Source organism: Telopea speciosissima, chromosome 1 (assembly GCF_018873765.1).
Source record: "Telopea speciosissima isolate NSW1024214 ecotype Mountain lineage chromosome 1, Tspe_v1, whole genome shotgun sequence".
In the NCBI taxonomy this organism is placed as follows: domain Eukaryota; kingdom Viridiplantae; phylum Streptophyta; class Magnoliopsida; order Proteales; family Proteaceae; genus Telopea; species Telopea speciosissima.
In genome coordinates, this window is record NC_057916.1 from 29639323 (window position 1) to 29667239 (window position 27917).

Genomic DNA, 27917 nt, shown 5'->3' on the forward strand with positions numbered 1-27917 from the left:
TATTGGATATGCAACTCTACATATTGATGACCTAACTGCAAACTGTACAGAGTGTGGCATTACAAATGTAATGAAGTCTGATGAGTTCCCAGACGACGAATGAAGAGAACTTTGAGATTAGAATCCCAGAATTCTACATACCTGTGAACCACCATCAGCTCAATATATTTCTGAATCACTACTCACACAGCATAGAGCCTTATAACCTGATCTATCCGGGCACGGCAAACAGGGCAGCCCCACTTCTTGGCTTCAATTTCTTTCAAACAAGAAATGCATCCTGCCATGTGGCCACAAGGAATGCAAGCCCCCTCAACTGGAGCATCCAAGCATATCACACAAGAGGATGAAGCACCCCCATCTTCTTTACCCTCATTTTGTCTGCCTGGTCTGTCCTCCACAGTTGGCACTGATACATCAACAGGACTCAAGTCGATTGATGGATAGTGAATAGGGCCATCATCTGCAATCTCATCAGGAATTGGAGGAGCTGATGGAACTGAAGCAGTTTCAGGAACCATTTGAGTTGTCGCATTGTTCAGACTATGTATATGCTGTGGTGGGTTGCTACTTGGACCAGCTTCAGATACACCCAATCCATTATATACATCTTTAACTGGCTCATCAAGCCATCCACTGCTAGTAGCTTCTGAAGAAGATGCAGCCCCTATTTTTCCCAAGCCATTGTGACTACTAGAATCTACATGGTTTGCCCAACCATTTGTGTTGTCCACTTCAGAGTTCAGATGGGTATTAGATAGGGGTGGTATCTCCTCCACAGCAGACTGAATGGAAGAATTTATTCCCATGGCTAATTCTATATCTTCTGCCGTAGATGCCGGTGCAGTTGGAGGAAAAGTTGGAGCACCAGGTGGAGGCAGTGCCTGGAAAATGTTTGAAGAAGTCAAAAACTAGCAACTACGTAGATTTGTAATGATCAATGCATTTTCAATTTTTCATTGATTTGAGTACAAACTACTAATAGAAATATCTACCCATCAAAAGGGAGAACTATAGGTAGTTCAGTACTTTTGCAAATAAGCAATAGTTGCTAATTGTGAGCATTATGGAGGCAAGTTCAAGAGTAAACTTGAAATGCAATACTTAGTGCACAAACATGATCATCCATCAAACAGACAACCAAAAAAAAAAGGTAACAGGATTCCTTAGTGCAAGTCTATTTTTTTTTGGGTGAATACATAATTCATAATTTGAATTTTCCCTGCTTTCCTATAATTTTGTGAGCTTAATAGACTATTCAAATCGACTTTCCTATAATTTGAATAGTCTATTAAGCTCCCGAATTATAGGAAAGCAGGGAAAATCCCAAGGGACCAGGTTAGGGATTTCTGGATGAATGTAGAGTTAAAACCAAAAAGAACTGCAGGAAAAAAAAAAGGGTCCTGAATTGCCTCTAATTTTATTTTGTCTAACAAAATCGTTTTCTCATGATTTTAGTTGATATTCCTCAGTTGTGTCTTTCTTGTTTTCCTTGTCCAACATCAGGTTTGTGACAGTCACATCACCTTCTCAGTAGTCACTTGTAGTGGAAAATTCAATTGTCAGTGCTTTATTAAGTCTCTTTAATTTGTCTCATCTTTTCATAAATATTTCTTTAACTTAATTTATAATCAGAACTTTAATGAATTATTGACATATTAGACTTAAAGCCAACTTCCTGGTCTCAAATTGAAATTGCTTATGCACTGGTCATTAAAGTCACAAGCAAGGAAAGATTGCCATTCTTCTTTGCATTCAAGAAATGAGAGGTGTAAAAGATGAGCAGAAAATGATGCCAAGTTAGCTTACAATTTTTGTGAAGTCTTACCTGGCGAATTCCCTTGCAAGCATTATAAAAAAACTGCAGTTGCTGCTTGTCACCCTCATTTGCAGAAGCAATCTTACATCGTGTTTCTGGCATAGAAACATGTACTGAGAGTTTAGGCACAGTTCAGTAAATACCCATTGCACATTAAATATGTGAGGTAATGACCACATAATGCAACCATTCGCATCAAGCCATCCACTTCAAAAAGCAGATAAACAAATTAATAGAAGACAGAAATGACGAAAATTTGAATATGATGTGGTCATAGTGGTGGTGGCCTAAACAAACAACCCAAAAAGCTGTAGAGGTAGGTGTAAGGGTGTCAAAATGAAACTGAAACCGGAACCGACCGTTTACGATCAAATCGAATCGGACCGCAAAAAAATGGTGCGATTCTGATTTCACATGTTCTCTATCGGGTTCGGTTCGGTTCAGAACCGGATAACCATCGGTTAACCGCCAATTTTGAACCGAATAGAACCAGATAGAATCCAAGAGTCCATAACTAATGTATAATACCTGTGGAGGGTTAGCTTGTTCAGTATAGGTACCAACTTACGATTTCTTCATTTATCTTTTATTACACTTAAGAAATTAACAAAAAAAAATTACATTCACTTTTCATAATAGAGAGGTGTTGGAATCTCTGGAGCAGAAAATTCTAATGGATGGAGACGGGAACATCTAAGCTCATCTTTGTTGCGTTGGAACTCTTAGAAGAAGCTAAAGAATGCAAATTAAAGTGACGTGGATGCATCTTTGTAGAATGTCTGGTTAATTATGGACTGTTGGATTGAGAATGGAGCTTGGAAGCATAACATTATAGAATATTAGATTATTCAGTCATTTTTCCTTGGGGATAATTTTGATGATTAGAACTTCTTTTGTTTGCTTGATTTTAGTGGTGTTGGAAACCTTATGGAATCATCTTTTGAACAAGATCAAGATCTTTTATTTAATGCTTGGTGTTAATTTTTGATAGGGTTCTATGTTGATTGCTCATATTCTGATTTGTTTATGAAATGGGTTAATTGAATTAAAGGGTACAAAGGTGGAAAGTTGAGTATTAATTATAAGGTTTTGTTAGTGATATTCTGATTTGTTAATTATATTCTAATTTGTTTATGAAATATACAATTTCTCCCACATAACAAGGAAATGGATTATAGAATTAAAGGGTACAAAGTTGAAACCATATGTGAACTGGTATGACAAACCGCATGTAAACCGGTTGTTAGCCGTATAATAAAAACCGAATAGAAACCGCGAAAACCGCACCGCATATAAAACGATTTTGATTTTGGGTGATTCTTATCCGGTACGGTTTTGATTTCTACCTTGCAAAATGTGCACCGAACCGGAACCGCACCATATAATCAAAACCGCACCGTTTGACACCCTTAGGTAGGTGCATAAGTAGGTTTCTAAATTTGAAAATTCACCTCCTGCATCTCACCTCCAGTACACCAAAATACCCTCATTTATTGTGAAGCAGCCCACAGTAAAATGACGAACATGAAGGATGAAGCTAATTATAACTTGCTGTCAGGTGGTGTTTGAGTTGAACAACCACAGTAAAAGTGTAAGTATTTGGGGTTGGAGAATCCTGACATTCAATGGTCTTTCCGCCATCGTCAGTTATAAAATGGGTAACCTCTCCTCCAGATACTGGGGACTTCCTCCTTGGAGCTACATTAAATAATTAGTGCTCCTTGGAGCTAGGAACTTGTGAAAGAAAGAATCTCAAAGAAAAATCGACTTCCTGGAAGAATAGATCTCTGTTCAAAGAGGATAAGATGACTTGGAATAGTTCGAGGTTCAACAAATAACAGTAGATAGGTTGAAACCACTGCTCTGGTAAAAAATTGGAGGTTCAACAAATATCAGTAGATAGAATGAAATCATTGCTCTTGTTTCCTTCTTAAACCCTTTTTTCTCATTCATTCTGGAGGTGTTCAACACCATCGAACTGGAAATTTTTGTATTTGGTACTTCGGACTCCTCACATCACATGAACAACTAGACAACTTTCCTATCTAATGTGAAGTTTTAAGATATGAAGGTAGGTTCCATAATACTGTTATAGAGAACACCTTTGAACATGGTGTCATGGTCCCCCTCCCCCACCAAGAGTCAACAAAATTTGCTTTTCTCCTATTAAAAAAGACGAAGAAAACATTTTTTTTAGTACAAAACATATGAGCTAGCATCAGAGTAGAAGAACTGTGGCTTCAAAACAATCCAAAACTCTGCTTAGAGTAGGAGGAATGAATTTTCATTGTTAAATAATTAAATACGTAAGGTTGAGTATCTCCTAATTGGGAGGCAAAGAAATGCAAAAAATATTATCTTTCCTAGCTGATAAACATGTAAAACCTAAATCCCAATAAAATACGACAGTTAATTAGAGTGGAGCAGATGTAATGGGTGCTATTTGGCTCCCATGCTTCTATAATTAGCTTAGCAGATCTCTAGATAAACATAGTATTCAATATAGTTGTTAAGGCATCGCCTAGGCCTCCAGGCGACTTGGTTGCCCTATTGGTGTCACCTTGTGTCGCCTAAGCGCTGCGACAACTATGGTATTCAATTTCAGAACATCCATGCATAATATGTATTATGTACCATGAAACAATCCTGACAGAGAATCTTTGTAGCACAAGGGGCTTACTAGTAGACTTGTCAAAAATGACCAGGGTAGGATCTTGCTGTTGAAACCTTGGTTCCTCGATTTTGGCCTTCCAGAGTGAAATAACTAAACGAGGCTGTGCTTCCTGTTTATTCAACAAAAGCAGAATATGAAAAATAACAGAAAATAAAATACAACCCCAAAGATGGTGTAAAGAACAAAAGCTATCTATATTTCTACTAGTTCTGGAAGGAATGAGAAAGTTTCCAAACCATGAAAAATCAATATATGAATCTGGCTAGTATTTTATATGGCATGATGAATCCACACCCCTCTGCCTACTCTTATCTTCATACTGAAAACAATACGTAAACTAAAATCAAAAGAAATTGCAATTTGCAACTATGGATCAGTTAACGGAATTGTCCCATGTAACCCCACATGACTGTTGAAAGGCAAGGGTCTAATGGGGAGAAGCATGAGAAAAGAATAGCAAAACATGTTCTGGCATAAGGGCTGCAGCAGCGCAAGTGAGAGGGTTTTCCAGAAAATAATGTGCATGTTTGTTTGCAAAAATGGGAATTAACAGTAAACACACAAGTACAAAAGATACTCCATCTGCCAAAAATGCTTGTCCACAGCAAATTTTATTTCCATACCAGAATTCGGACCTAAGCATATGATCTAAATACAGTCTAAGGCATTATTTATGGAGAAAAAGAGATGAAGTGGGACTAACCCTGCAAGTCATTGAAATAACCTAAATTCGTGACTCACAACATCGATATTTGATGTTCAATCCAGTTTACTACCAAAAATATAAAATACCTTGGCAATTTAATTGGATGTTCCAGTCACATGTATTACAGTAACCTAACAATAAAACTAAAGTATGTAGGCTTGTGATTGCAATTACGGGTCCACAAGACATAAAGCCCTTTGCATAAGCTACATGTGATTTTACAAACTGAAAGGGACAAAGAAATCCTGGTTGCAAACAAGCCATATGTGTGAATGTTGAATCCACTGGATGCTGATGTAAACCTCACTTCATGTCAGTTTACTCATAATTCAAATTGCACATGACTACAGAGAATGTGATACTTATTAACTGTATCACTGCAAACTATACCAAGTCTGAATTTTGGGATACCAAAAGACTAAAATCTTCATTGGTTATTAAATTTTCTCCATCTCCCTGCTAACTAAATCATAGATGGGATGTGATTTGGAGCAAACTCAGGAAATATAACATGTCAAATAGTAATTGCTCATCTGCTCAAAAGACAGACAACCAATTGTTGTCAACCCAGTTAATCAGCAACAAAGCCTCCAACTGTGCTAATGAACCTTCTAGCAAGTAACCATTTTTTTAGGGTAATTTACACATACCACCCCTGAGGTTTAACGAAAGTATAATTTTACCCCCCAGTTTTTGATAATTCTGCGTACCCCCCAGAGGTTTACAAACGTTAACACATACACCCATTCTGTCAGTTTATGACTAACAGTGTTAAAATCAAAGGGTAAGGTTACAAAAATGGCCTTGCAAGAAAAAAAACCTGCAACTCATCTTCCCCAAATCGTTGGTGATTGGAGTTGGTGGGTATGGTAGAGTTTACAAGGGTGTACTAGATGACGGCACTCTGGCAGCAATCAAGCGTTCCGATCCGCAATCTAGATCTGAGCAAGGCCGGACAGAATTTTTGAAAGAGATTGAGATGCTATCGAAGCTGATCAGGCATAAACATGTGGTTCCCATGATTGGCTTCTGCGACGAAGATAATGAGATGATTTTGGTGTATGAGTATATGGCAAATGGGAATCTCAAGAATCATCTCTTTGGCCAGAGTTACTTGACATGGAAGCAGAGATTAGAGATTTGCATAGGTGCTGCACGTGGGCTCCACTACCTCCACACATGGGGAGAGAGTGGTATAATCCATAGGGATGTTAAGCCATCAAACATACTATTGGATAAGAACTTTTTAGAAAAGATATCTGATTTTGGAAAATCACTAACAGATAATAATCCTCCAGCATTATATAATGCCGGACTTCATCATGTTCATAGTACTGCTGTTGTAAAGGGAATCGCTGGATATGTTGATCCAGAATACTTGGCAACTGGGCAATTGACTACAAAGACTGATGTTTACTCTTTTGGTGCAGTACTGCTTGAGGTTGTCAGTCCTCAGCCACTTTTCAATCAACAACAGTTATCAGTATTTCCATTATTTGAGTTGGGGAGATTAATTAAGTACTATGTGGATGAAGAGAATTATTGTCCAGAATCATTTGAGAAATTTACGGAGATTGCAAACAAATGCACGGGCCATATGCATCTCTGCAATTTCTTCTTCTTCATCGAAGAACGAAGAATAGTAAAATCTCCGTCAACGCTCAGCTCTCGAACAGCGCACTGAGAGTACACGTTGTCATAACCAGAGTAAGTTTTGTTCATTGGTAGACCAATCTTCAAAATTGATTTCTTCCCAGTTAAAAAGAGCGATACGAGCTGTCCATCATTTTCTATAATCAGATGAAATGTGCCAATTTATACTAACTCCACAGTTATCAGCACAAGGTAATGGATATGGATTTGGGCATGTTAGGGTTTTGGAAACGTAGAGACTGAGTTCCACAATTTTTTTCCTTGGCATCCTATGTCGTCAAGAAATAATGATTAATTGGTTAGCTAGTATCGGTAAGTTATACCTGCAATTCATCTTCCCTTTTTTTCAAACCCTAAACGATTTGGGGAAGATGAGTTGCAGGTTTTTTTTTCTTTCTTGCAAGGGCATTTTTGTAACTTTACCCCTTGATTTTAACACTGTTAGTCATAAACTGACGGAATGGGTGTATGTGTTAATGTTTGTAAACCTCAGGAGGGTACGCAGAATTATCCAAAACTGGGGGTAAAATTATACTTTCGTTAAACCTCAGGGGTGGTATGTGTAAATTACCCTTTTTTATTTTTATAAATGATCGAAATTTGAAAATCTGTTAGCGAACTTTTCTCGCCATAGCTTTACCAGTGTAATATGGGAAACTTCATGATGCAGATTTATCACCAACCTGATGCAAATTTATCACCAAACTGGGCTTCTTTTATTAGGAATAAGTCTAGGGTTGGGTTACATACATGTTGGGCATTTGATCCCATGGGTTTCTAATGTAATAGGCCACTTTTATGGGCCTAAAATATGGGTAAATAGGTTGCATACGGGATTAGCTCCCATACTTAGTTTTATTTCCATACTTAGCTTTTTATTTGGTGTTTTAAATTGAACCGGTTCAACCAATGGTTCAATTTAAGTGATTTTATTAGTTTTTCTTTTAGTTGTTTAGTTGGGCTGGATTAGGACTCTATTTTGAGTCTATTTCAGTTTCCTAGTCAGTTTAAGTTAGCTAATAGGTTAAGGATTGGGTTAGGCCATTCCTTTTTAGTGTCTAAGTCTATTTTTGAGCCTTCTATATAAGTTTGTAAGGGAGGCCAGCATTGAATACGAATTTAATTAATAAAAATTAGTTTTATGCTTGCTGCCATTGCTGCTGCTCTTTGTGAGTGTATATCCTTGTGGATCTCAAGGTGGAAGGGATTGATGGATCTCCAATCGACTCCTTGCATCGTGTAGATCGGGAGGGCTGCTACTTATCTCCTTGTATCGTGAAGATCGGGAGACCCCATTGTTCATCATCAAAGCTGCTGCCATTGAAGACCAGCAACAAGTAAGAAATTCTGCAACTATTCTTCTTCCTTCTAGAAGGTCACATACAACGTGATTTTCGTGAGAATTCTGCCCAGCCAAATCTGACCATTAGAACCTGCTAAAAATTTGATCGAGTCTTCCTCAAACCCTAAAGAGAGACTCGATTCAAATTTCATCACCATCCACCCAGCCGTTTGTCTGAAATTACAGTTTTACCCCTCTCTCCTACTTCTACTAAGAAACCTCCATAACTTCGAATCTGTCCATTAGTTTCAAACCAAACTTTCAGCATACATCCCTTACATCATTGTTGACACTCGATCCAAGTTTCAGCCCCAAACTCCCACTCTAACCCCTTCATCTCCTTGCTCCATTAAAACCCAAACCCAAAACCCTAAAATTCAATTCTGCCCAAAATTGCAGAATTTCAAAACTCATCCAAACCCTAACATTTTCATACCATATTGACCCCCTAGACCTGCCCATTAATACCCTATAAACCCCTTTCCCAATATCCAACTCAAACCCTAGGAATTGACCTAAACCCTAGTGCTGTCCATTTGAACCAGCAGCCCCTTTTGTTATTTGATCCTGTTGTTTGGCTCCTAGTAGGTCTCCTACCTATCTAGGATTTATCACTTCACCTTTTGGAGTAGGGGGGTTTTCCCTGTTGATATCATTCAATTTATGGTGGTCTTAGAATCCAGTTTTGCAAAGGGGGAAGTTCTTATGGAAGTAAACATTGTTGGGACCATAACAACTGGATTTTATAAAGGCATCTCTAGATAATTAAGAAGGTTGTCTGGTTGTGGGGACCACTATTCTGATAGCAGAAATGGTTTATCCCCTTGATTATATGATGGCCCATCCCCATCATCCACTGCAACAGAATTCTAGGATTCCCTTCTTTCCTTTTCGTCAAATTCAACTTTAATGGTACCTCATTGGGTAACCCAGGTTAGGCAGGTCTTGGGAAGGCATTCTGATGTAGATCCAAGCACCCGCAAGAAAAAGAAGCCGCCCAAAGACTAGGACCTAGTAATATTTGGAGCCTTAGTTTATTACTTAGTATATTTCAGCTTTAGTTATTTCCCATACTTGGTTTATTTTTCAGTTTAAATGTAACTTAAATTGAACCGGTTCAGCCTTGGTTCAATTAAGTGATTAATTCTTATTGGTTGTTAGGTGCTTATTTCTGATTGGTAGACTAGGAATCCTTTAAGTTTTAGTTTTAATTAAAGTGTTACACCCCTTCCACGATTTATACTAAGGAGGTATTTAGACTGTATTAGGATTTGGGCCTTTGGCCTACTATAAATAATAGAACCGTGGGAGGCTCTCCCACAATTCAGATTTAAAAAAAAAAAAAAAAACTCTTTTGTTTGCTGCTGCTGTTTAGCTCCACTTGAGAGTGCCTTGTGAGTAATATCAAGGTGAAGGGATTGGTGGACTCCGATCGACTCCTTGCATCTTGTAGATTGGGAGGTCCTGCTCTAGTTCTTCTTCAAGCTGCTGCCTTGAAGATCTTCAATTACAAGTAAGTAATTTACAGAAATTAGAGATGAAGTTTTGATGGCCTCCTTCAGTCCTGCCCCTGCTTCCCACTCTCCTTCCCCTGCTCCTACTCTGCATCCCCCTGTTTCCCAGCCTCTTTCTTGGAGTTCCATCCTTGGTACAGGTTCCTCTCCCAGATCAGACGGACTTCCCCTGCACTTTGTTCCTTCTGCTTCAACTGGCCCTTCGAAGGTGGTCTGCTGCCCTCCTGAACTGCTCTCGGATGAAGCAAAACTTTGGGAAGATTGCCTTGTGGGCAATTTTCTAGGTCCTCGACCTCCTTTTCCTATTGTTAAGCTTTCCCTTTCTAAGCAATGGCGTCCCCATGGTACTCTGGATATCTTTATGCTTGACAATGGGTTTTTTATCTTCAAATTCTCCTCCTCTCTCGACAAAGCTCAAGCCTTGGAAGGTGGCCCTTGGCTGGTGGGTAAAAAGCCAATCTTCTTGCGTCAGTGGACTCGCCAATTACAACTCAGGCGCTTGGACCTTTCCTCCATCCCTCTGTGGATCACTCTGCCAGGACTGCCTCTTCACTTCTGGTGTACTGATGGTCTCAGCCTGATCGGCTCTGCATTGGGAAAATCTTTGTTCTCTGATGTGCGCACTCGTAGGAAGGATCGTTTAGCTTTTGCGAGAATTTGTGTTGAAGTTTTTGCTGCGGACTCCCTCCCTTCGTTCATCACTGTCAACGAAGGCGAGAACTATTCCTTCGACCAGGAAATATACTACGATTGGCTCCAGCCTCATTGCCTGGTTTGCAAAACTTTCGGCCACGGCTCCCAGCATTGCACTCCTGTTGCCCAGCCCTTGGTTGCTGAAACCACTGATTTTCGAGTCAATTCTTTTACTTCGGGGGAAGTTGGACCTGCTTTATCTGTTGATATTCCCCTGGAGAGGCCTGCGAGTTTGGCCACTGCAAGAGCTGAGCCGTTGAATCTTCTCAATAGGGATGTTCGTTCCGCCTCTCGAGGCCGTTCAAGATCCAGATTCCGGCAACTGAACCATCGTTAGAAGAAAAAGAAACCGCCGGAAAGCACCACGGAACTGTCTCAGTCGCTGCAGCAGCCCTGGTCATACGGTCATAATTGTTTTAGCCTCCTGGCCTCGTCTGAAGACTCTGACCCTATCTCGTGTCCCGAGAAGCTACGAGTTTGAGGTTCTCCCGGAGCGGATCTCGCATGACGAGAAGATCCTGCTGCCGAGACTTCTATTCTAGGCTCGGCTTAGAAAATGGTGCTGCTCTTGCTTCAAGTCTTCGTCCGCTCCTCCGGGATGTGCGCTCCTCCCCGTCCTCTCGGTTCTTGCGAGTTGTCTCTACCGATAACGGAGAAGACCCTTCTCTGCTTTCCCCTTCTTTATTGAACCCCGAGACAACTTCTTTTACTATCTTGAATCAAGTGGGCCCCTCCTCGTTGACCCCCTCCTCCATGTGGCCACTGGGCTTGTCCCGATCGACTTACCTTTTGAACCGGGTTCCTTTCCCCTAGCCCGCTTGTCCCATCTCACTTTCTCTCCTCTCGGGTCGGGTTGCTCCATCCCAACCCCTTCTTTCTCTCGGGCTGGTTCCAACTCTCTCTGGGTCTGGACCGACCCGATTCGATGAAAACTTCGTCTTCTACACCCGCTTCTCTTTCTTCCCTGCTTTACCTCGTCGGCCCCTCCCCTACGCCTCCCACTCCTTCTGCTCCCTCCGGCAGCTCTTATCGCCGGCGGCATCATAGTGAAACCGGATCTTGAGCGGTGTTGACCAGGCTCCTAGAGCCTTCGTTGCCCCTTCGACCTTTGTCCAAATGATTCACCTTTATCTGGAATACTCGCGGTCTCAACTCTCCCGCGAAGCAAGCTGCTGTTCGTATGCGTATTAGAGATTCTCGCTCGTGCTTTTGCTGCCTCCTGGAAACCCATATTAAGGAGCCCAACTCTTCCAAAATCCTTGCCTCTATAGCTCCAGGTTGGTCTTTGATTTCCAACTACATCCATCACCCCAATGGCCGAATCTGGCTCCTGTGGGACCCCAAAAAAATCTCCATCTCCCTCTCAGCTTCCTCCTCTCAATTCCTGCATACCAAATTCTTTGATTCCTTAGGCCACTTCTCCTTTTTCTTCTCTGTGGTCTATGCTGAAAACTGCCCAACTCTCAGGTCTTCTCTTTGGGCTGATCTTAGAACCTTTGTTAGCCAAGTTGGGTCCCAGCCTTGGGGCCTTGGAGGAGATTTCAACATTATTCGTTTCAGTCTTGAAAAACAAGAGGGAGACCACTGTGACCAGGTTGCTATGAATGACTTTAACGATTGCATTGAGGATATAGCTGTAAATGACCTCAGATGGACTGGGTTTCCTCTTACTTGGAGCAATAAAAGGGCTGGAAACAGTCGCATTGCCTGCAAATTAGACAGACTTCTTGTTAATGAAGGGTGGCTAAACTCCTTCCCTTCCTCTCATGCCTCCTTTGAAAACCCAGGCATCTCTGATCACTCTCCCATTTCTCTCGCAATTCAACCCTTCACTTCTTTTGGCCCCAAGCCCTTCAAATTTTTTGACATGTGGTCCTCTCACCCAACCTTCCTCCCGGTTGTGCTTGAAGCTTGGCAAAAGCCTGTCCTTGCCTTCTCCACCCGTCTCATTGCCTTCTCCAAGAAACTCAAAAATGTCAAGGCTGCTCTCAAGGACTGGAACCTAAACATCTTTGGCAACATCACCATTCAAGTTAAAGATTGCAAAGACAGACTTGCTGCCATTCAATCTAGGCTGCAGACTGACTTGCTCAATGATTCCCTTGCTTTGGAAGAAAAAGAGGTCTCTATTCAACTTTCCACCTTACTAGCCAGAGAAGAAAGTTTCCTCAAGCAAAAATCAAGAATCAAAAATCAAATGGCTGGATTTGGGGGATTCCAACTCAGCTTACTTCCACAGGTCGGTGAAAGCTAGAGTTAATTCTAACTCTATTGTTCAGCTCACTCGGCAGGATGGCTCTGTTGCTAACACAGTTAAGGATATTAAGGACATGGCAGTTCAGCACTTCAAAGGAATTTTCTCTAGGCCTCAACAGGAGCATGTGTCTGTCCCTATCCAATTGCTCAACAAGTTTGTTCCTTCTGAACTCTTGGATTCCCTAAGTACTATTCCAAAAGAAGATGAAATTGTGAAAGCTATTCATTCCCTCAAGGTCAATGGAGCTCCTGGGCCGGATGGTTTTAGTATGGGATTCTTTTTAGCTGCTTGGGATATCATCAAAGCTGACCTTATAGCTGCCATAGAGAGCTTCTTCCTTAATCCCAATCAAGTCAAGGGCATTAATCACACCTTCCTCTGCCTTATCCCCAAAAAGGAAGGTGCAATAGCTATGAATGACTTCAGGCCCATTGCACTCTGCAATCTTCTTTACAAATTCATAGCTAAAATTCTTGCTATAAGGCTCAAAAGTGTGGTGGACATCTTGGTGAGTGATAACCAAACAGCCTTCATCCCTGGCAGGAACATCTCTGATAACATCCTTCTTTGTAATGATATTGTCAAAGGCTTTGATCGGAAGAATCACTCTCCTTCGTTACTCCTGAAGATCGACATCCACAAAGCTTTTGATTCTCTTAGATGGGACTACATTGCTCAAGTGTTGACTCAGATGGGGTTTCCTGTTCCCTTTGTTCACTGGATTAGCTCTTGCATCTCTTCCCCAAAGTTCTCAGTCTTAGTTAATGGCAGTCCGGCAGGGTACTTTGGAGCTGATGTGGGGATTCGGCAAGGATGCCCTCTTTCCCCCTACTTGTTTACTATTGCCATGGAAATCCTCTCCAGGCAGATCCAGCTTTGCACTGACCAGCAGCTCATCTCTCCAATGCCCAAGTGTAAAGGGCTCAAGCTCACCCACCTGGCCTTTGCAGACGACTTGATGATATTCTCCAAGGCTTCGCTTGCCTCCTTAGAGACTATTTTACTTTGTCTCCAGCAATTCAAAGAGCTCTCAAGTTTGCGCATCAACCCATCCAAGTCCCTCATCTTCTTTGCTGGAGTTACTGAGGCTAACAAAGCAATTTTCCTAGCCATCTCTGGCTTCACTGAAGGTCAGTTGCCTGTCAAATACTTGGGGATTCCTTTGATCACTGCTAGACTTTCTACTCATCACTGCACCCCCTTGTTGGACATGATCCGTAAGAGACTTCAGCTATGGAAAAGCAAGCTTCTTTCGTATGCTGGCAGGCTAACCCTCGTTAGATCAGTTCTGGAAGCCTCGTATATCTACTGGTCGGGTATCTATGGACTCCCTCAATCTACTATCAAGGCCATGGAAGCTCTTATGGCTTCATTCCTTTGGAAGGGCTCTGACTCCTCCAGGTTTCTTCATCCCTTGAGTTGGGCTGCAGTGTGCCTTCCCAAGAAGGAAGGAGGTCTAGGCATTCGGCGTATCAAAGAAGTGAACTCAGCTGGTATCTTCAAGCTCCTTTGGAAGATAGCCTAAAAAAAGAAGAGCATTTGGGTTGATTGGATCTACTCGGGCCGCCTTTGCCATGATTCCATTTGGACTGCCTCTGTGGGTTCCGATGCTTCTTGGGTTTGGAAGAAAATCATTGCCAGCCGTCATTTGGCTCTTCAAGTCATTCGCTCTACCATTGGTGATGGTCAGTCTACCTACCTCTGGCACCCTATGGGAATTCTGCTTCATCGGGTTACCCCCAGATCCATCTACTCTTCAGGCTTACATAGGCTTTCATTGGTTGCTGATATTTTAGACCACAATGGCTGGGCTCCCCCCATCTCTGGTCCTATCCTCACTCCTATCTGGAATGACCTCCATCTGGTCACTAGAAGGGTTGCCTCAAGAGGTGATTGCGTCAATTGGAACTCCAACAGCTCTTGCTCCTTCTCTTTCAAGGCTGCTTGGAATTTTATTCGCCTGAAAGGCCCCTTGGTCCCTTGGCACAAGCTCCTTTGGTTCAAGCATCACATTCCTAGGCATTGCTTTACAGCCTGGAGAGTTTTCAACAATTGTCTCCCTACTCAAACCTTTCTTCGCAGCCGCCAGATCTCAGTTCCTCGTGCTTGCTGCCTCTGCTGGAACAATGATGAAGACCTGAACCATCTCTTCTTTGATTGTCCTACTGTAGCTGCAATATGGAAGGGGGTGCTCCTTAAATGCTGGCCTGTCCCAAGGCGTATTCTTCCCTTCGCTAGAGAATGGATTTGGATTGATATGACTTTCGCTGGCTCCTCTACTTGTGACACGGTCGGGAAGATGGCTTTCTGTGCTACTCTCAACCATATTTGGATGGAGCGTAATTTGAGAAAATGAACTTCCATCTCTCAGCCTTTCCAAAAGATTTGGGATTCCATTTCTTTTGAAATTAAAGCAAAACTATCCTTACTTCCCCCCTCTACTTGTAAAGACACCCATAGGAACAGGACCATTGTTCAGTCCTGGGGTCTCTCAAATGTCTCCTTGGTTGCTCCGGCTAATGCTTAGGCTGGCTGGTTGGGCTCTTCCTCTTTAGGGCCTTTTGTATTTTCTTCTCTTCTTTTGGTATTGAAATTCTTATTCACTCAAAAAAATTTACAGAAATTATGCAATCAACCTTCTTCTTCTCATCCTCCAACCTAAGCCCTATCTGACCCCATTGACCCCCATTAAACCCTAGCTCCATTAAACCCTAAATTTCCTGTTCAGCCTTAACCCACCATCAGAATCGAACCAAAATTGGATCACAGCCTCATCTCACCACACTCTACACTCGACCCAAGTTACAGCCCCATCCCACCATTAAAAACCCTAATCCCCTCCTCTCCAACAAAACCCTAAAACCCCAAAATTTCCCACAGCTCATTCCAACCATCAGTTTCTGCCCAAATTTAGCTCGAACCTTCTCCTCACCATTAGGAAAATTCGACCCAAACCCCTACCCCAAATTCTTACTCTAAACCCTAAATTCCTTCACTCCCCTCTTCGCTGAAACCCGAAACCCTAGCCCTAATTTTCTGAATTTAAAACCTCACTCAAACCTAACCAAACCTATCTCATTAGACTCCTAAAAACCTGCCTAGCTTTATCATTTAATTTACATCTTCCTTACCCTAACCTAACCCTAAATCTGACCAAATTTCCTCAATTCTGCCCCAATCGGCCAGCTGTTTGGAAGGTCCTGGTTTGTCTGGCTCCTAGAAGGTTACCTACCTATCTAGGACTACATTACATTCAAGGATTATTAAGAAGCCACTATTTGCATGTTCAGTGGCGGCATTGGAACCGCTGTTCAACCACATCTGAGCTTGAATTGTTTTTGGTTTGAAGAACTCACTCTCCATTCAGTGGTCACATCTAAGGGTTGAGGGCAACGAATCAGCCTACTTTATTCAATGGTGATATCACATGATTGGGGTTTCCTGGATGTATTCACTTCATGTCCAGAGTTGTTATTCCTATCTTTATCACGGTCCAAGGAATGCATAATCCCACTAAAGGGCAAGATCTAGAAACCTCTTGACAGATAAGCTTTGCTAGAAGTGGTTTTGAGGGGCATTCTTTACATAGGGTCGCCTATTGTACAGTTTGTGCTTTCCTAGTCTATTTTGGTTGTCATTGTCCCTTCTTAGTGCTCGTACATATTTCTCCCCCCACTAATTAATAAAGTAGTTACTCATTGAAAATACATATAAATAGATTTTTTTTTTGGGGGGGGGGGGAGGGGGAGGACATATGAATATATGTTCAATATTTACAATGAGAATTCAGATCATAATCTTAAATTTCTTCAAAAGTGACTGATGATAATCCATCAATACCTGTGGACTAGAATATGCAGCAACCTCCAGCTTGATAGGGTTTGCAGCATTGCGAGAACCACAAGGGATGACCACAACCCAACTGCAAACATTGCAGATATTAGTTAGCATATAAATCCACCTAAGAGAGAGAGAGAGAGAGCAATATGCTGATAGCATGCTCCTGCTTTCAATTCTTAAATTAAGTATCTCTCCAAAATAAAAATGTTTTTCTTAGAGGGGTTGCTTAGTATTCACATTTTGCCCAATTTTATCCAAAGTCAACTACTTATATGGTTTTTTATAGGAGTTGTTATATACCATTTATATGTGTGCATATCCACACCATGTTCAATAAAACCAATAAGAAACTTACCAGAAGTTAAAGTGTACAACATAGGCTGTTGGAAACGGGAATGAGGCTCAGACTCTAGAATATGAAGTATCTAGTATTGTCATTATCATACCATGACTAGCAGGTCCATTTAACATGTTCAGGTATCTGGGTATCATAGTTCGGTATAGCTCAAAAATACTAATCCAATACATTGTGTGTGTGCCTAAGCATCAGAAGAGCTCTGAATCTTAAAATGCTACCAACATTTTTCTCGATAACCATTGAGGGGCTAATGCTTCCAGAAACCCTGGTCCATAAAACTCACGCATCCATCCAGAGAAAAGACATATATGGCTCTGCAAAAGAAACCAATAGAAAATAAGACTCCTTCACCAAAAGAAGACTTTTGTTGGTATCCATGCACAAAAATAGCACTCTGGCCCAAAATACTATGGGTCCAAAACTTTAAGGATACCTCAATCACACGGACAACATTGCTATACCCCTTTGATCTAGCAACTTCAAGTGGGGTCTGACAATCATCATTCATCGCCAAAGCATTTGCTGAAATGTTCAAACAATAGTTCCTTCGGTAAGAACACTTCAACAGACAGCAATAATTGAAAAAAAACTCATTCCTCCCCAAGGAATCGAGGTCCAAGCTCCAATGCTAACCAACAGCATACCTCCATGGGAAAGAAGTAACTTCACAGTTTGTTCAAGACCTCTTTTCGCCGCATGATGTAAAGGAGTTCCCGCATGAGACCCTAAAGTATAGGAAAGATAATATTGACAAGGTATCAGTTATTCACGTTTGCAATTTTCTCATCGGTACCTCACTAACAAATAGAAGGAAAGAAAATATCGACCAGCATAGATGGATTAGAAGTGCATGCTCCAAAACATACCATTTATAAGAAGAAACAGACTAAAATGGAAACACCTACAATTTATTAAAATCAGGAATGAACTATTGAACCAATGAAGCTTTCTGCATGCAGGTTTAGTTTTACCAATCTAAATAATAAATATATCAAGAAGAAAAATTAGCACAACCAATTAGAAAGTAGGTGCAAAAATCTGGTTACATTTCCCATGATTGCAGTGAGATGAGTAGAAGTTAGAACATTCACTGTGGTTAATTCTTCGTATACAAGGCCTCCAGAAGCTATCATATCTATATTTCCCCATCCAGCAGGTCTCAATACAAATGGAATCGACTTGGCATTGACCGAGCAAATTCATCCCTTTTCGTAAGAAACAAAACCATCCCTACATATTGAAAAATAGTTCCAGACAAAATGGTTTGATGTTTCCATGGGGCACAGTAAATGTTTTTTTAAAAATCAAGTAAATGGTCAAAGGGTGACCAATTTAAACATGATCATGGGGAAAAAAAGTTTCAAATTAAATGAATGATAGTGACAATCAGGACACAGGTCCAAATTTCGTACCACAAATGAGAACCAACATATCTGTAATATGAACACCAAATCAGAATGAGGAAGACAGAGATATGACTAAGGGACAGGGCCAGATATTTTTGGGGGGAAGGGGGTTCACTCCTATATATTGAAAACTAGTTCCAGAATTCAAGAATTTGCTTGATCGATGCAAATTATTCATCCCTATAAATTTCTCTAAACAAATGGAATCAACATGGTATCAACCAATCAATGAATCATATTCATCCGTATATGTAGAAAAATAGTTCCACAAAATAATTAGGGGTTCCATGACACACAATGATTTCTTAAAAATCAAGTAAATTGACAAAGGGTAAACAATATAAACTTGATCATGGGAAGAAGAAAATTTTCAAATTGAACGACACAAAGTAAAAATCAGGCCATAGCATCCAAGGCTCGTGCTTCATAAACCCAAAATTTGTGCCACAGAGAGAGAAAAATACAGATTGCAGGCAATATGCAATAAGTAGTCTTAAGGTAGATCCCATTTCGGTATGAGGGTGGATCCCACCATGAAGTAGGATTCCCTCTTTTTATGGACCCCATTTACTGTATTAATCACAACAAAAAAAAATTAAAAAAAAATAAGACTTAAAAAGAGATTTCAAACTCGAAAATAATTTTTCTGTTTCTCAAGAATGAGGGGCAAAGGGAATGATCGAGAAAGGTCTCTAGAAAAATACGGATTGCAGGAAATATACAATAAGATGCCATCTTAATGCGGACCCCGTATTAATCACAGAAAAAAAAAGCTTAGAAAGATATTTCAAACTCGAAAAGGATTTTTCTATTTGTCGAAGAATGAGGGGCAAAAGGATTGAATCAAGAAAGACATCTAGTTCTTATTATAAGATCATTATTGGATCTGCGTATGTTTGGTGAAAAGATTTATCTTCTCCTCTGAGAATAATAATAAAAAAAGGGAAAGAGCATAAATGCAACAACGAAAGCTCATTGGCCCTGATTACTCTTCAGACCAGAAGGGAAGAAGGATTTGTCTGAAAAATTAATTTAAAAAAAATAAAAATTTTAAAAGCTCCAAAGAACAATGCATCGATATTTAATCAGGCCAATTCTTGGCAATAGATAACCTTCTATATTGAACCTACCCAACTTTGGGTCTCGATCCTCTAAACTAAGAAATTTCGAAGATAGCAATAAAAATCTATCAACTGCACTAAATAAAAATGTTAAATTTTACCAATGGACTAACCATACATAAAATCATTGAAATAAAACATCTACTCTTGCTCAGAATCCAATTACCAAACTACAGAAGCTTGCCTTATGAAGTCCAAGGAAAAATATCCAAACTAGTTGTGATTAAAATTTAAAAGGAACTATGGCCTTAACCCTCATTTCTTTGTTTATTCAGTAAGTTATTAAGTATGTCTACTTTGAATATAAACACTAAATTGGAATTGTTAGTTTTAAATGAATTTAAAAATAGAAGAAGATTCAAAATACCTCTCTTTTTTGTCTTCCTTGATTTTCGTCTCCCACAAGAGTTGACCCTGCGACCATCCCGATGATTTCTTTCTAGCAAAGGCAAAGTATTGGAAACTTTAATCCCACATTGGATATGGAAGAGAAGAAGAGTGGCTTATATGTTGGAGTGGGAACTACATGGTGATGCAGACAAGTCACCTAAAGGGCTTATTTGATTGGGAATAAGCCTTGGGTACGGTTACATATGTATTGGGCCTTTGATCCCTTGTATTTTCTTTGTAATGGGCCACTTTAATGGACCTAAAATATGGGTACAAAGTAGGCATACGGGATTAGGCTTAGTAGTAACTTATTTTCATTCCTAGTCAAGGTACTAAAACTTGGAACTCGATCCCAACTCAACCCTGGGAAAAACCGAGATCTCGGTCGAGTTCTCGAGATCTTGGTCGAGTTGGTGCATTTTTTTTTTCAACTCAAAACCTCAACTCAGTGGGTTTTAGACCTAGTTTGGGTCTGAAACTTGGTATTCAGCTTATTTTAGGCCATTTATACACAATGGCATTATCAGATTTTGCAAAAACAAAGTCCAAATAGGAGTTTTACTTCGGACCCTAAGTTGGTAGGCGACGATGTACTAAAATACCCTACTCTACACATAATTTAGAAATAGAAAGCAAGTAAAACATTCAATTAATAGCTAAACAACTTAATAAGCATTAGAAATGTTAAAGTGATACATCAAACTGTTTAACAATGTTACAAGTTACAACTATCATCACATAAACTCAGTTTGAATCAAGTATTCAGTCCCCAGTAGTGCCACATAGTCTTCCCATGACATAGTGTTGCTACACTGTTGCATATAGTGCTCCACAACAAGCATATAAGAATTGTCATCAGCATATGTCAAGTCCCCTATCCTAGGGTATAGCTGTTGCCATGAGGCATGAGATCTACTGCTATTGCCATATTTGGGGAAAAATAGTTTACCTTTGAAAAATCCTTCAAATTTGAGATGAATCTTGAAGATGTGTTGCTGAATCAACTCTCCCGCAAGTTACAACTTCAAATCCAGAGCTAAAATGAGTCAGTCTTCAAATGGGAAAGAAAACAGCTTTTGGACAAAACTCGATCGAGTTCTATCGAGTTAGGTGACTTTTAAAGAGGTTGATGGGTCGAGATCTGGGTCGACCCGAGATCTCGAGTTACCCGAGATCTCGACTGAGAAAGTGTAATTTTTTAACTCGTATTACAACTCGACTCGATTGCTCAAAAAAAATGAGATCTCGCGAGTTCTCAAACTATGTTTCTAGTTCAAGTAGGAATAGTTAGTTATTAGTTGTTGTTTTTTTCAACAAAATTGTAATAGCTTTTTAGTACTCCTATTCATAGTAGGAGTTTGTTTTCAGTTTTCCTAGTTAGAATAGGAGTTTATACTTTAGTCAATTTTCAGGTTCTATCTGAGTGGGGTTTTTTGACTAGGGATTCTATCCGGAAGGTTTTACAGTTATTCCTACCCCCCCCCCCCATCAATTTGGTATCAGAGCTATGGATACTCCAAGCAATAACCCTACAGGTGATCAAGAATCCCTTCAATAATTGATCAATATGGTCAAGAATATGACTAACAAGGTGAAATCGCTGAAGCAACCTCTGACAATGTATCTAGATACGGTGTCACGACATGTTAATTCACTGTCACCACATCAGCCCACTCCAAAATACCATAGAGGCCAGTATCACCCTACACCGACTGCGTCACAGAACCCCAACCAATACCAAGGAAGGCTGCCGCAGAGAACTATTACACCACAAGCACCACCGGTTACTTTTGAGGATCACTTGAGAACATAATTCGACACCAACAATGTTAAACCACAGGTTGAGCTTCACCTTTCACCATTAAAGGAAGAAACGAAGAAAGCATTCAGAGAAAAGGAGCTTGAAGTTGAACATAAAGCTGAAGTGATCACAGTGAACTGTGATGATAAGGAAGAGATAGTGCTTGAAGCTTTAAAGGCAGGAGATCAACAAGCAGAAGATTTCCCTGAAGAGGTTCACATTGCAGAGATCAAAGCAGACAAAACTGAAATAGTGGAAGATGAGGTAGTGAGACAGAACACTCCACAAGAGATTGTCAACATACAGGCTGAAGTTGTTGAAGAGGTAGAGTTTGCGGCTCAATTCTTCGATGAGAAGGCTCCCAAAGTTGAAGACTCTATGGATTTGACTCTAAGGTTGATGCTAACAGAAGATTTCCCTGAAGAGGTTCACATTGCAGAAATCAAAGCAGATAAAACTGAAATAGTGTAACATGAGGTAGTGAGAGAGAACACTACACAAGAGATTGTCAACATACAGGCTGAAGTTCTTGAAGAGGAAGAGTTTGTGGCTCAATTCTTCGATGAAAAGGCTCCCAGAGTCGAAGATTCTATGGATCTGACATCTAAGGCTGATGCTGATTCAGAGATTGAACACATAGAATTCATCATTCCCTTGAAGTACTTTGAAGAGCACCCTCCTTGCCTATATGACTACATTTCTACTTACAAGGAGCTGCCTGAATTTTGCTATGGAATGAAGACAGATGTACACCATGTGAAGATTGGTCCCAGACTTATCAAAACCCATGGACGAGTTCTTATTAAGTGGGGGGGGGTAATTGATGCAGATAAGTCACCGACAGGGCTTATTTTATTGGGAATAAGCCTTGGGTTGGGTTATATATGTATTGGGCCTTTGATCCCTCCTTGTATTTTCTTTGTAATGGACCACTTTAATGGGCCTAAAATGTGGGTACAAGGTAGGCATACGGGATTAGGCCTAGTAGTAGCTTATTTTCATTCCTAGTTCAAGTAGGAATAGTTAGTTAATAGTTTACTTTTTAGTACTCCTATTCATAGTAGGAGTTTGCTTTCAGTTTTCCTAGTTAGAATAGGAGTTTATAATTCAGTCAATTTTCGGGTTCTATTTGAGTGGGGTTTTAGACTTGGGATCCTATCCAGGAGGGTTTTATAGTTGTTCCTACCTACCCCCCACCACATGGGTAGGGACCCATGACAAGAAGTCTATTCTAGATTAGTTTGGCTCCGAGGTACGGAGATTTATTTCACACAAATGTGGAGGTTTATTTTCAGACACGCATGCGTACATGCCGAGCCTAGCCATAGTGTGGAGAGGCAGGGCAGATGCGGTGTGTGTGTGTGTTTGCGCATGTTTCTCTTCTTTTCTGGCCAGCACTCTTGTATTTATAAATTCTCTAAAGACATATCTATACGTAGGTGTCTCTGTCAAGAGACAAGTCTCTACATACAGGCATGTATCTCTATGCACGGGTATGGAGCATAGTTGTCAAGCAGACTAAGTGACCCAAGGCGTTGGAGAGGCACTTAAGGGACAAGACGCCTGCCAAGGTGTGCATTAATGATATATATAATATAGCAAATGACAATATTATATAATTATGTTTACATGCAACATAGAAGCCATATCAATGCAATATGATATAATTATGCTAGTAATGGCCTAATATGAGAAAACCAACATATAATAAATAAAAAATAGGATAAATATAAGCACATTCATCAAAAAACAAAAGCAATAAATATAAAGTAAAGTAAACTCGTGAAAGTATCAACAAAGTGTGTTGTCACTTTGGACCCAAGAAAGACTCTTGACGCCTAGACCACACCTGGATAACTATGGTATGGAGAAACATGACTCTACGTAGGTGATGAAGAAACATGTCACTACGTACACGGACAGCTGTCTCTTCAAAGAGACAAGACTCTACATACAAACATGTACATACAAGGGAGTGTGTCTCATCAGTCATCACCATTGATCTGGAATCTTCTCCACATACTCTGGATAGGTGTACCCGTTCAAACAAGTACATCTGAGGAGTATTTTCCACCTATAAATGAATGGGGGCATCCAGTCTTCTGGAGGTCCGAACTCCATCCTCCCTTCTCTGTGTCTGCTCTGTAAACACTCTAAGTGTGTATGCAGCCTTTGGCTTGCAAACATTTTTCCTTCTTGATGATCTTCGTTTTAAGTCTTGGTTTTGGCGATCATATTTTGTCAACTTTTCTTTTAGTATGAGCACAACTCTAAAGTGTCCTAACAAGGCCCAATAAGCAAGTGCAACAACTATTGGAGGGGCCTATGGGGCTGCTTTATCTTGGAGACGATTCGCATCAACCCAGTTTGCATCATGGGGGCATCTATGGTCTTAAGGGAAGTGTCCGGAGGCACCATTCAGCCCCACCATTTAAATTCACTTATTTTTCAAATTTGTGATGCCATGTATGATGTTCATGTCGGGCAACGTCCTTTTCTGTTTGTGTGCGGCATGGAAAAGCCTTCTTCCCCTTATTTATGTTTTGAACTTATTTTCAACAGGAATTCTAGGTGAGTTAAGTAGCATGAAGGAAGGGGGTTTGAAAATTGGAATTATTGGTGGGTTAAGTAGCATGAAGGTAGGGGGATTAAGAACTGGAGCATGAAGATAGGGGGTTTACGTATAGTAGGATACATTTCAACTATTGGAAGAGACATGGTGCCAAAGTATACCCACATACCTCGTCTCCCACCCACCCCTCCCCACCCCATCCCAGTAGAAGGAATATTATAGAATTAAAATGCAGTGGCAGCATCACAGTCACTTTCTGGCATGCTTTCTAGAGTTATGGAATCAGCATAATATCAACCAAGAAAATCTATTGCTATATAATGAGGTTTTCTTTTCTATTAAGAGATGATGGATATATTTAAGGCATTGTGAATTTTTCTTAGATATTAATTCAAATGGGATAATGGTTTCCGGATAGAGACTAATTAGCATTTATGGAATGTTCTCTGGAAGTATTCTGTATATCCTTGTTGTTCCTGTAAATGGAGCTCTTTAGTTCCAGGAACACCAGGAACATCCAACCCATAGTTGTCAAGGCGTACTTGGCATCCAGGCACCTAGTTGATCCCCCTTGTGTCCAAGCCCCCTCCAACGCCTTGGGTCGCCTAGACACCATGACAACTATGATCCAAACTGCTTCTGGGAAAATTGAGTGGTCTACTGCATTGCAATGACTAGCTAGTAAATTAAATTAAAAGGCAACGGCACATGGAATCTCATCCATACAGAGAAAGGGAGATTATTACCCGGACGGTAAGCATTGACGTTGGCACCCAGTTCTACAAGAGTTTTTGCAACATCAAAAAGCTCAGGATTCATGCACGCAACTATCAAGGGAGTCTTTCCTTCTTTATCAATCCACTGTACGTAGGGATGGGAGTGAGAAATAGTACATAAATGCACAAAGGTATAACCATTTAGCGAAGTGACCAAAAACATCAATTACAAATAATCGATACCTCGAGACCTGCTCCTTCTCGGCAAAGAGATTTGATTCCTTCTACATTTCCATACCTCACTTGCTCATGTAGCAACTCATCTTTGGATTGTTGTTGCCCCATTTTCCGTTCTTTTTGCCTTTCCAATCATAGAAGGAAAACCAAATCAACCCAAATAAATACAATTTTCAGTGTAAATAAAATCCTGAACGACAATCAAACCCTACAACTATGCTTATCAGAGGATTTTCAGATAACCCAGAAACTTAAAAAAAAAATAAAATCAAAGCTTTAAGAAATTTCGTAATCAAAAATAATTTTCAAAGAGAATAAGAGCAAAACCCCAACATCAGAATCTAGTGAAGATTAACTAGAGAAATGATCCTCTCTACCTTCCGTCGAAGTTCCAAGTTCAGTTCCTTCAATTTTGGCTGATTTCAAGAACCAAAATGGGAATGAACATTTTAAAGAGTCAAAATGATTAACGTAAATTCCTTAACCGATAAGGAATGGACGCGGTTTCCATGAATTTTTAAATTTATTAATTATCTGAAAAAGACATTTTATATGTATTAATTGTAGTTGGTCCGCACATCTAAGATTTTATGCACCAACTAACTAACCATTTAATGTTTCATATGAAGAATTTAATCACTGTTTTCAAAAAAAAAATTACGAATCTTCAAAACTTTATACTACTACATGATCAATTAAATTCTGAGAAAATTCAAATTTAACATATAATCAGGGCATTACCGGATCTACCTGTATACAGCATTTAAGTCCTAATTGATCTTCCACGTTGTAGATATTAAGGCTGACCACCTAATAACAACAAAATTAGATTTTTTTATAGGGAAAAAAGATCCCTGCTTGGTGGCGCACTCTACGCCCTCTCACAGGGCACCTTGAAATGGCATGTTTGCCCCCTAGGTGGATACTCAAGTGTGGCTGTTGTGCTCCCCTAATGGCCCAGCCGTTAGTGTAGAGACCATGCAACCAAGTAGTGATCTCCCAAGCCAAACCAATGGATGCACCGAAAAGACTAAAAGAGTGCCTCATGATTCCCATATAGGAAGCTCACTTAACGTGGGAGAAGATTGTAAAAAAAAGGAGAGGAGGGGAGGGGGGTATGCTATTGGTATACTTTACGCTAGCACCCTATCCCTATGTGTCTATCACTCTCTTCCTCCCTTAAAAGGGGGAAGAGAGAGAGAAATAAACACATAAAGTGCTAGCGTACGGTATGCCATTAAAATACCCAGCCTTTTTCGAGAAAGATTGTGACAAGGCATATAAGATCGACCATATTTACATCATTTTTCCTAATATAAACCCTTCAATAAATTGACATTTATGATCGACACAATGACCATCAGACTACCGAAGGAAGCTAACACAAAAGAGGGGAGGATAACCCAGCCGAAAAAAAAATCCTCTCCAATTCCCTTAAAGTGCAGTGTGGTGCAGTTTAGGGTTGGGATGTCAGCACCTGACAGATGCGACATCCAACAATCCGAGCTCGAGAAAAAAGATTAAAAAAAAAAAATACTGACTGGATTGAACTTGGACTGTTGAATATCACGCCTGCCAAGTGACAACATCCCACCCCCGAACTGCACCACACTGCACATGTTTAATCCCACTTAGCCCCTGCCCCATCATAATACTTGTGAATTCTTTGGTTTCCATCTTAGTCCCTCATAGCAGCATCAATGCTCTGATTTCAATGTTAATAAAGAAAGGTTTCTGGTGGCAAGGCCAATCACAAGAGAGGAAATTTGTAGTATTGTTTTCTCTATGGATGGTGACTCGGACTCTGGCTCAGATGGTTTTATTGTCTTCTTCCAGAAGAGCCGAGATATTCTCATGGAAGATATAACCAAAGAAATCATGGATTTCTTTCACTTTACTGAAAGAGATGAACTCTACATCCATTAACCTTGTTTCAAAAGGGGACAATCAAATATCATTTGTTGGTTTCATCCCATTTATTGCTAAAGTTATAGCTAACCAATTGCAGGCCCCCCCTCTTGCCTCTCTCTCATCAGTCCTTCTCAATCTACTTTTGAGAAAGGAAGATACCTTTAAGCTTTAAAGTCATGAGTTGATGCATAGTTATCATCTCCATTGTGGTATGTCAAGGCTTGCAATCAAAGATTGACTTATGGAAAGCCTATGGTAGAGTAATTTGGAATTTCTTGTTTGGTAAATGGGTTTTCTCTCCTCTTTATGTCCAATGTGTGGTTGCTTGTTTTACAAACACTAGTTTTCATGAGATGGTTAATGAGATCGAATCCAAACTTTTCATGGGATCTGAGGCTTAAGGTAGGATGTCTCTTATGATAGAATAAATTCATGCAGAACATCCATGGAGATCAATGAGCATACAAAATTATGAAGGTGTTCTTGGCGTACCTGGATCCGTGGTTGTGGCAGCCGAATTCTTGACGATCCCTATAGCACATGAACTATTGGTCTGGTCTGCCCTTTTCCACTCAATTTTTGGTTTCTCATTAGTGGTCACTTAATGGGCCAGTGACAACTATTTATAGTGGTAAGGGCAGGGACCAACCCTGCATAGAAACTAGGGTTTCTTTCCCATTAAGGAAACAATACTTTAGGTCCACACATAGTAACTGGACTCATACCATTAAGGCAGCTCCTATCAACACTGCTAAACCGATTTTGTTAAAATAAAGTGTGACTATGCTAGCCCACCTTTATGGAAATCTTACAATCTCCCACTTGAGCTGCATATGTCACAAGTTTTGATTTTAAAAATCTTTTTAAAATGACTCTCCGGTTTAGAAAAACTGATTGTGGCCACAAA

The 27917-nt window shown here is 40.2% G+C and overlaps 1 protein-coding gene and 1 long non-coding RNA gene across 3 annotated transcripts; one reads left to right on the forward strand and one right to left on the reverse strand.

The window, feature by feature from the left end:
• LOC122639461 (putative E3 ubiquitin-protein ligase XBAT35) lies at nt 1-25587 on the reverse strand. 2 transcript variants are annotated; one of them, XM_043832334.1, is made up of 11 exons: nt 25477-25587; nt 25106-25234; nt 24893-25007; nt 19751-19822; nt 17501-17581; nt 17290-17378; nt 17079-17170; nt 16499-16580; nt 4500-4602; nt 1829-1914; nt 1-884 (listed from the first exon to the last, which is right to left on the reverse strand). In XM_043832334.1, the coding sequence occupies exons 2-11, from the start codon at nt 25205-25207 to the stop codon at nt 183-185; spliced, it is 1524 nt and encodes a 507-aa protein (XP_043688269.1). In that variant the 5' UTR covers nt 25208-25234; nt 25477-25587; the 3' UTR covers nt 1-182. The 2 variants fall into 2 exon arrangements, with proteins under 2 accessions (XP_043688269.1, XP_043688275.1); XM_043832340.1 differs by lacking the exon at nt 19751-19822 and having other exon boundaries at nt 25477-25585.
• LOC122639478 lies at nt 7073-27917 on the forward strand. Its single transcript, XR_006329516.1, has 3 exons — nt 7073-7084; nt 9004-9008; nt 27787-27917. It is a non-coding gene; the product is annotated as an uncharacterized LOC122639478 (long non-coding RNA).

Excerpts from the sequence above, each read along its gene's own strand:
- LOC122639461 (XM_043832334.1), bottom strand. The coding sequence starts at position 25,207 with ATGGGGCAACAACAATCCAAAGATGAGTTGCTACATGAGCAAGTGAGG. Across the intron at positions 25,008-25,105 it reads GAGAAGGAGCAGGTCTCGAG|TGGATTGATAAAGAAGGAAA; the intron begins GTATCGATTATT and ends CCCTACGTACAG. Across the intron at positions 17,171-17,289 it reads ATGTTGTCCGTGTGATTGAG|AGCCATATATGTCTTTTCTC; the intron begins GTATCCTTAAAG and ends TTTCTTTTGCAG.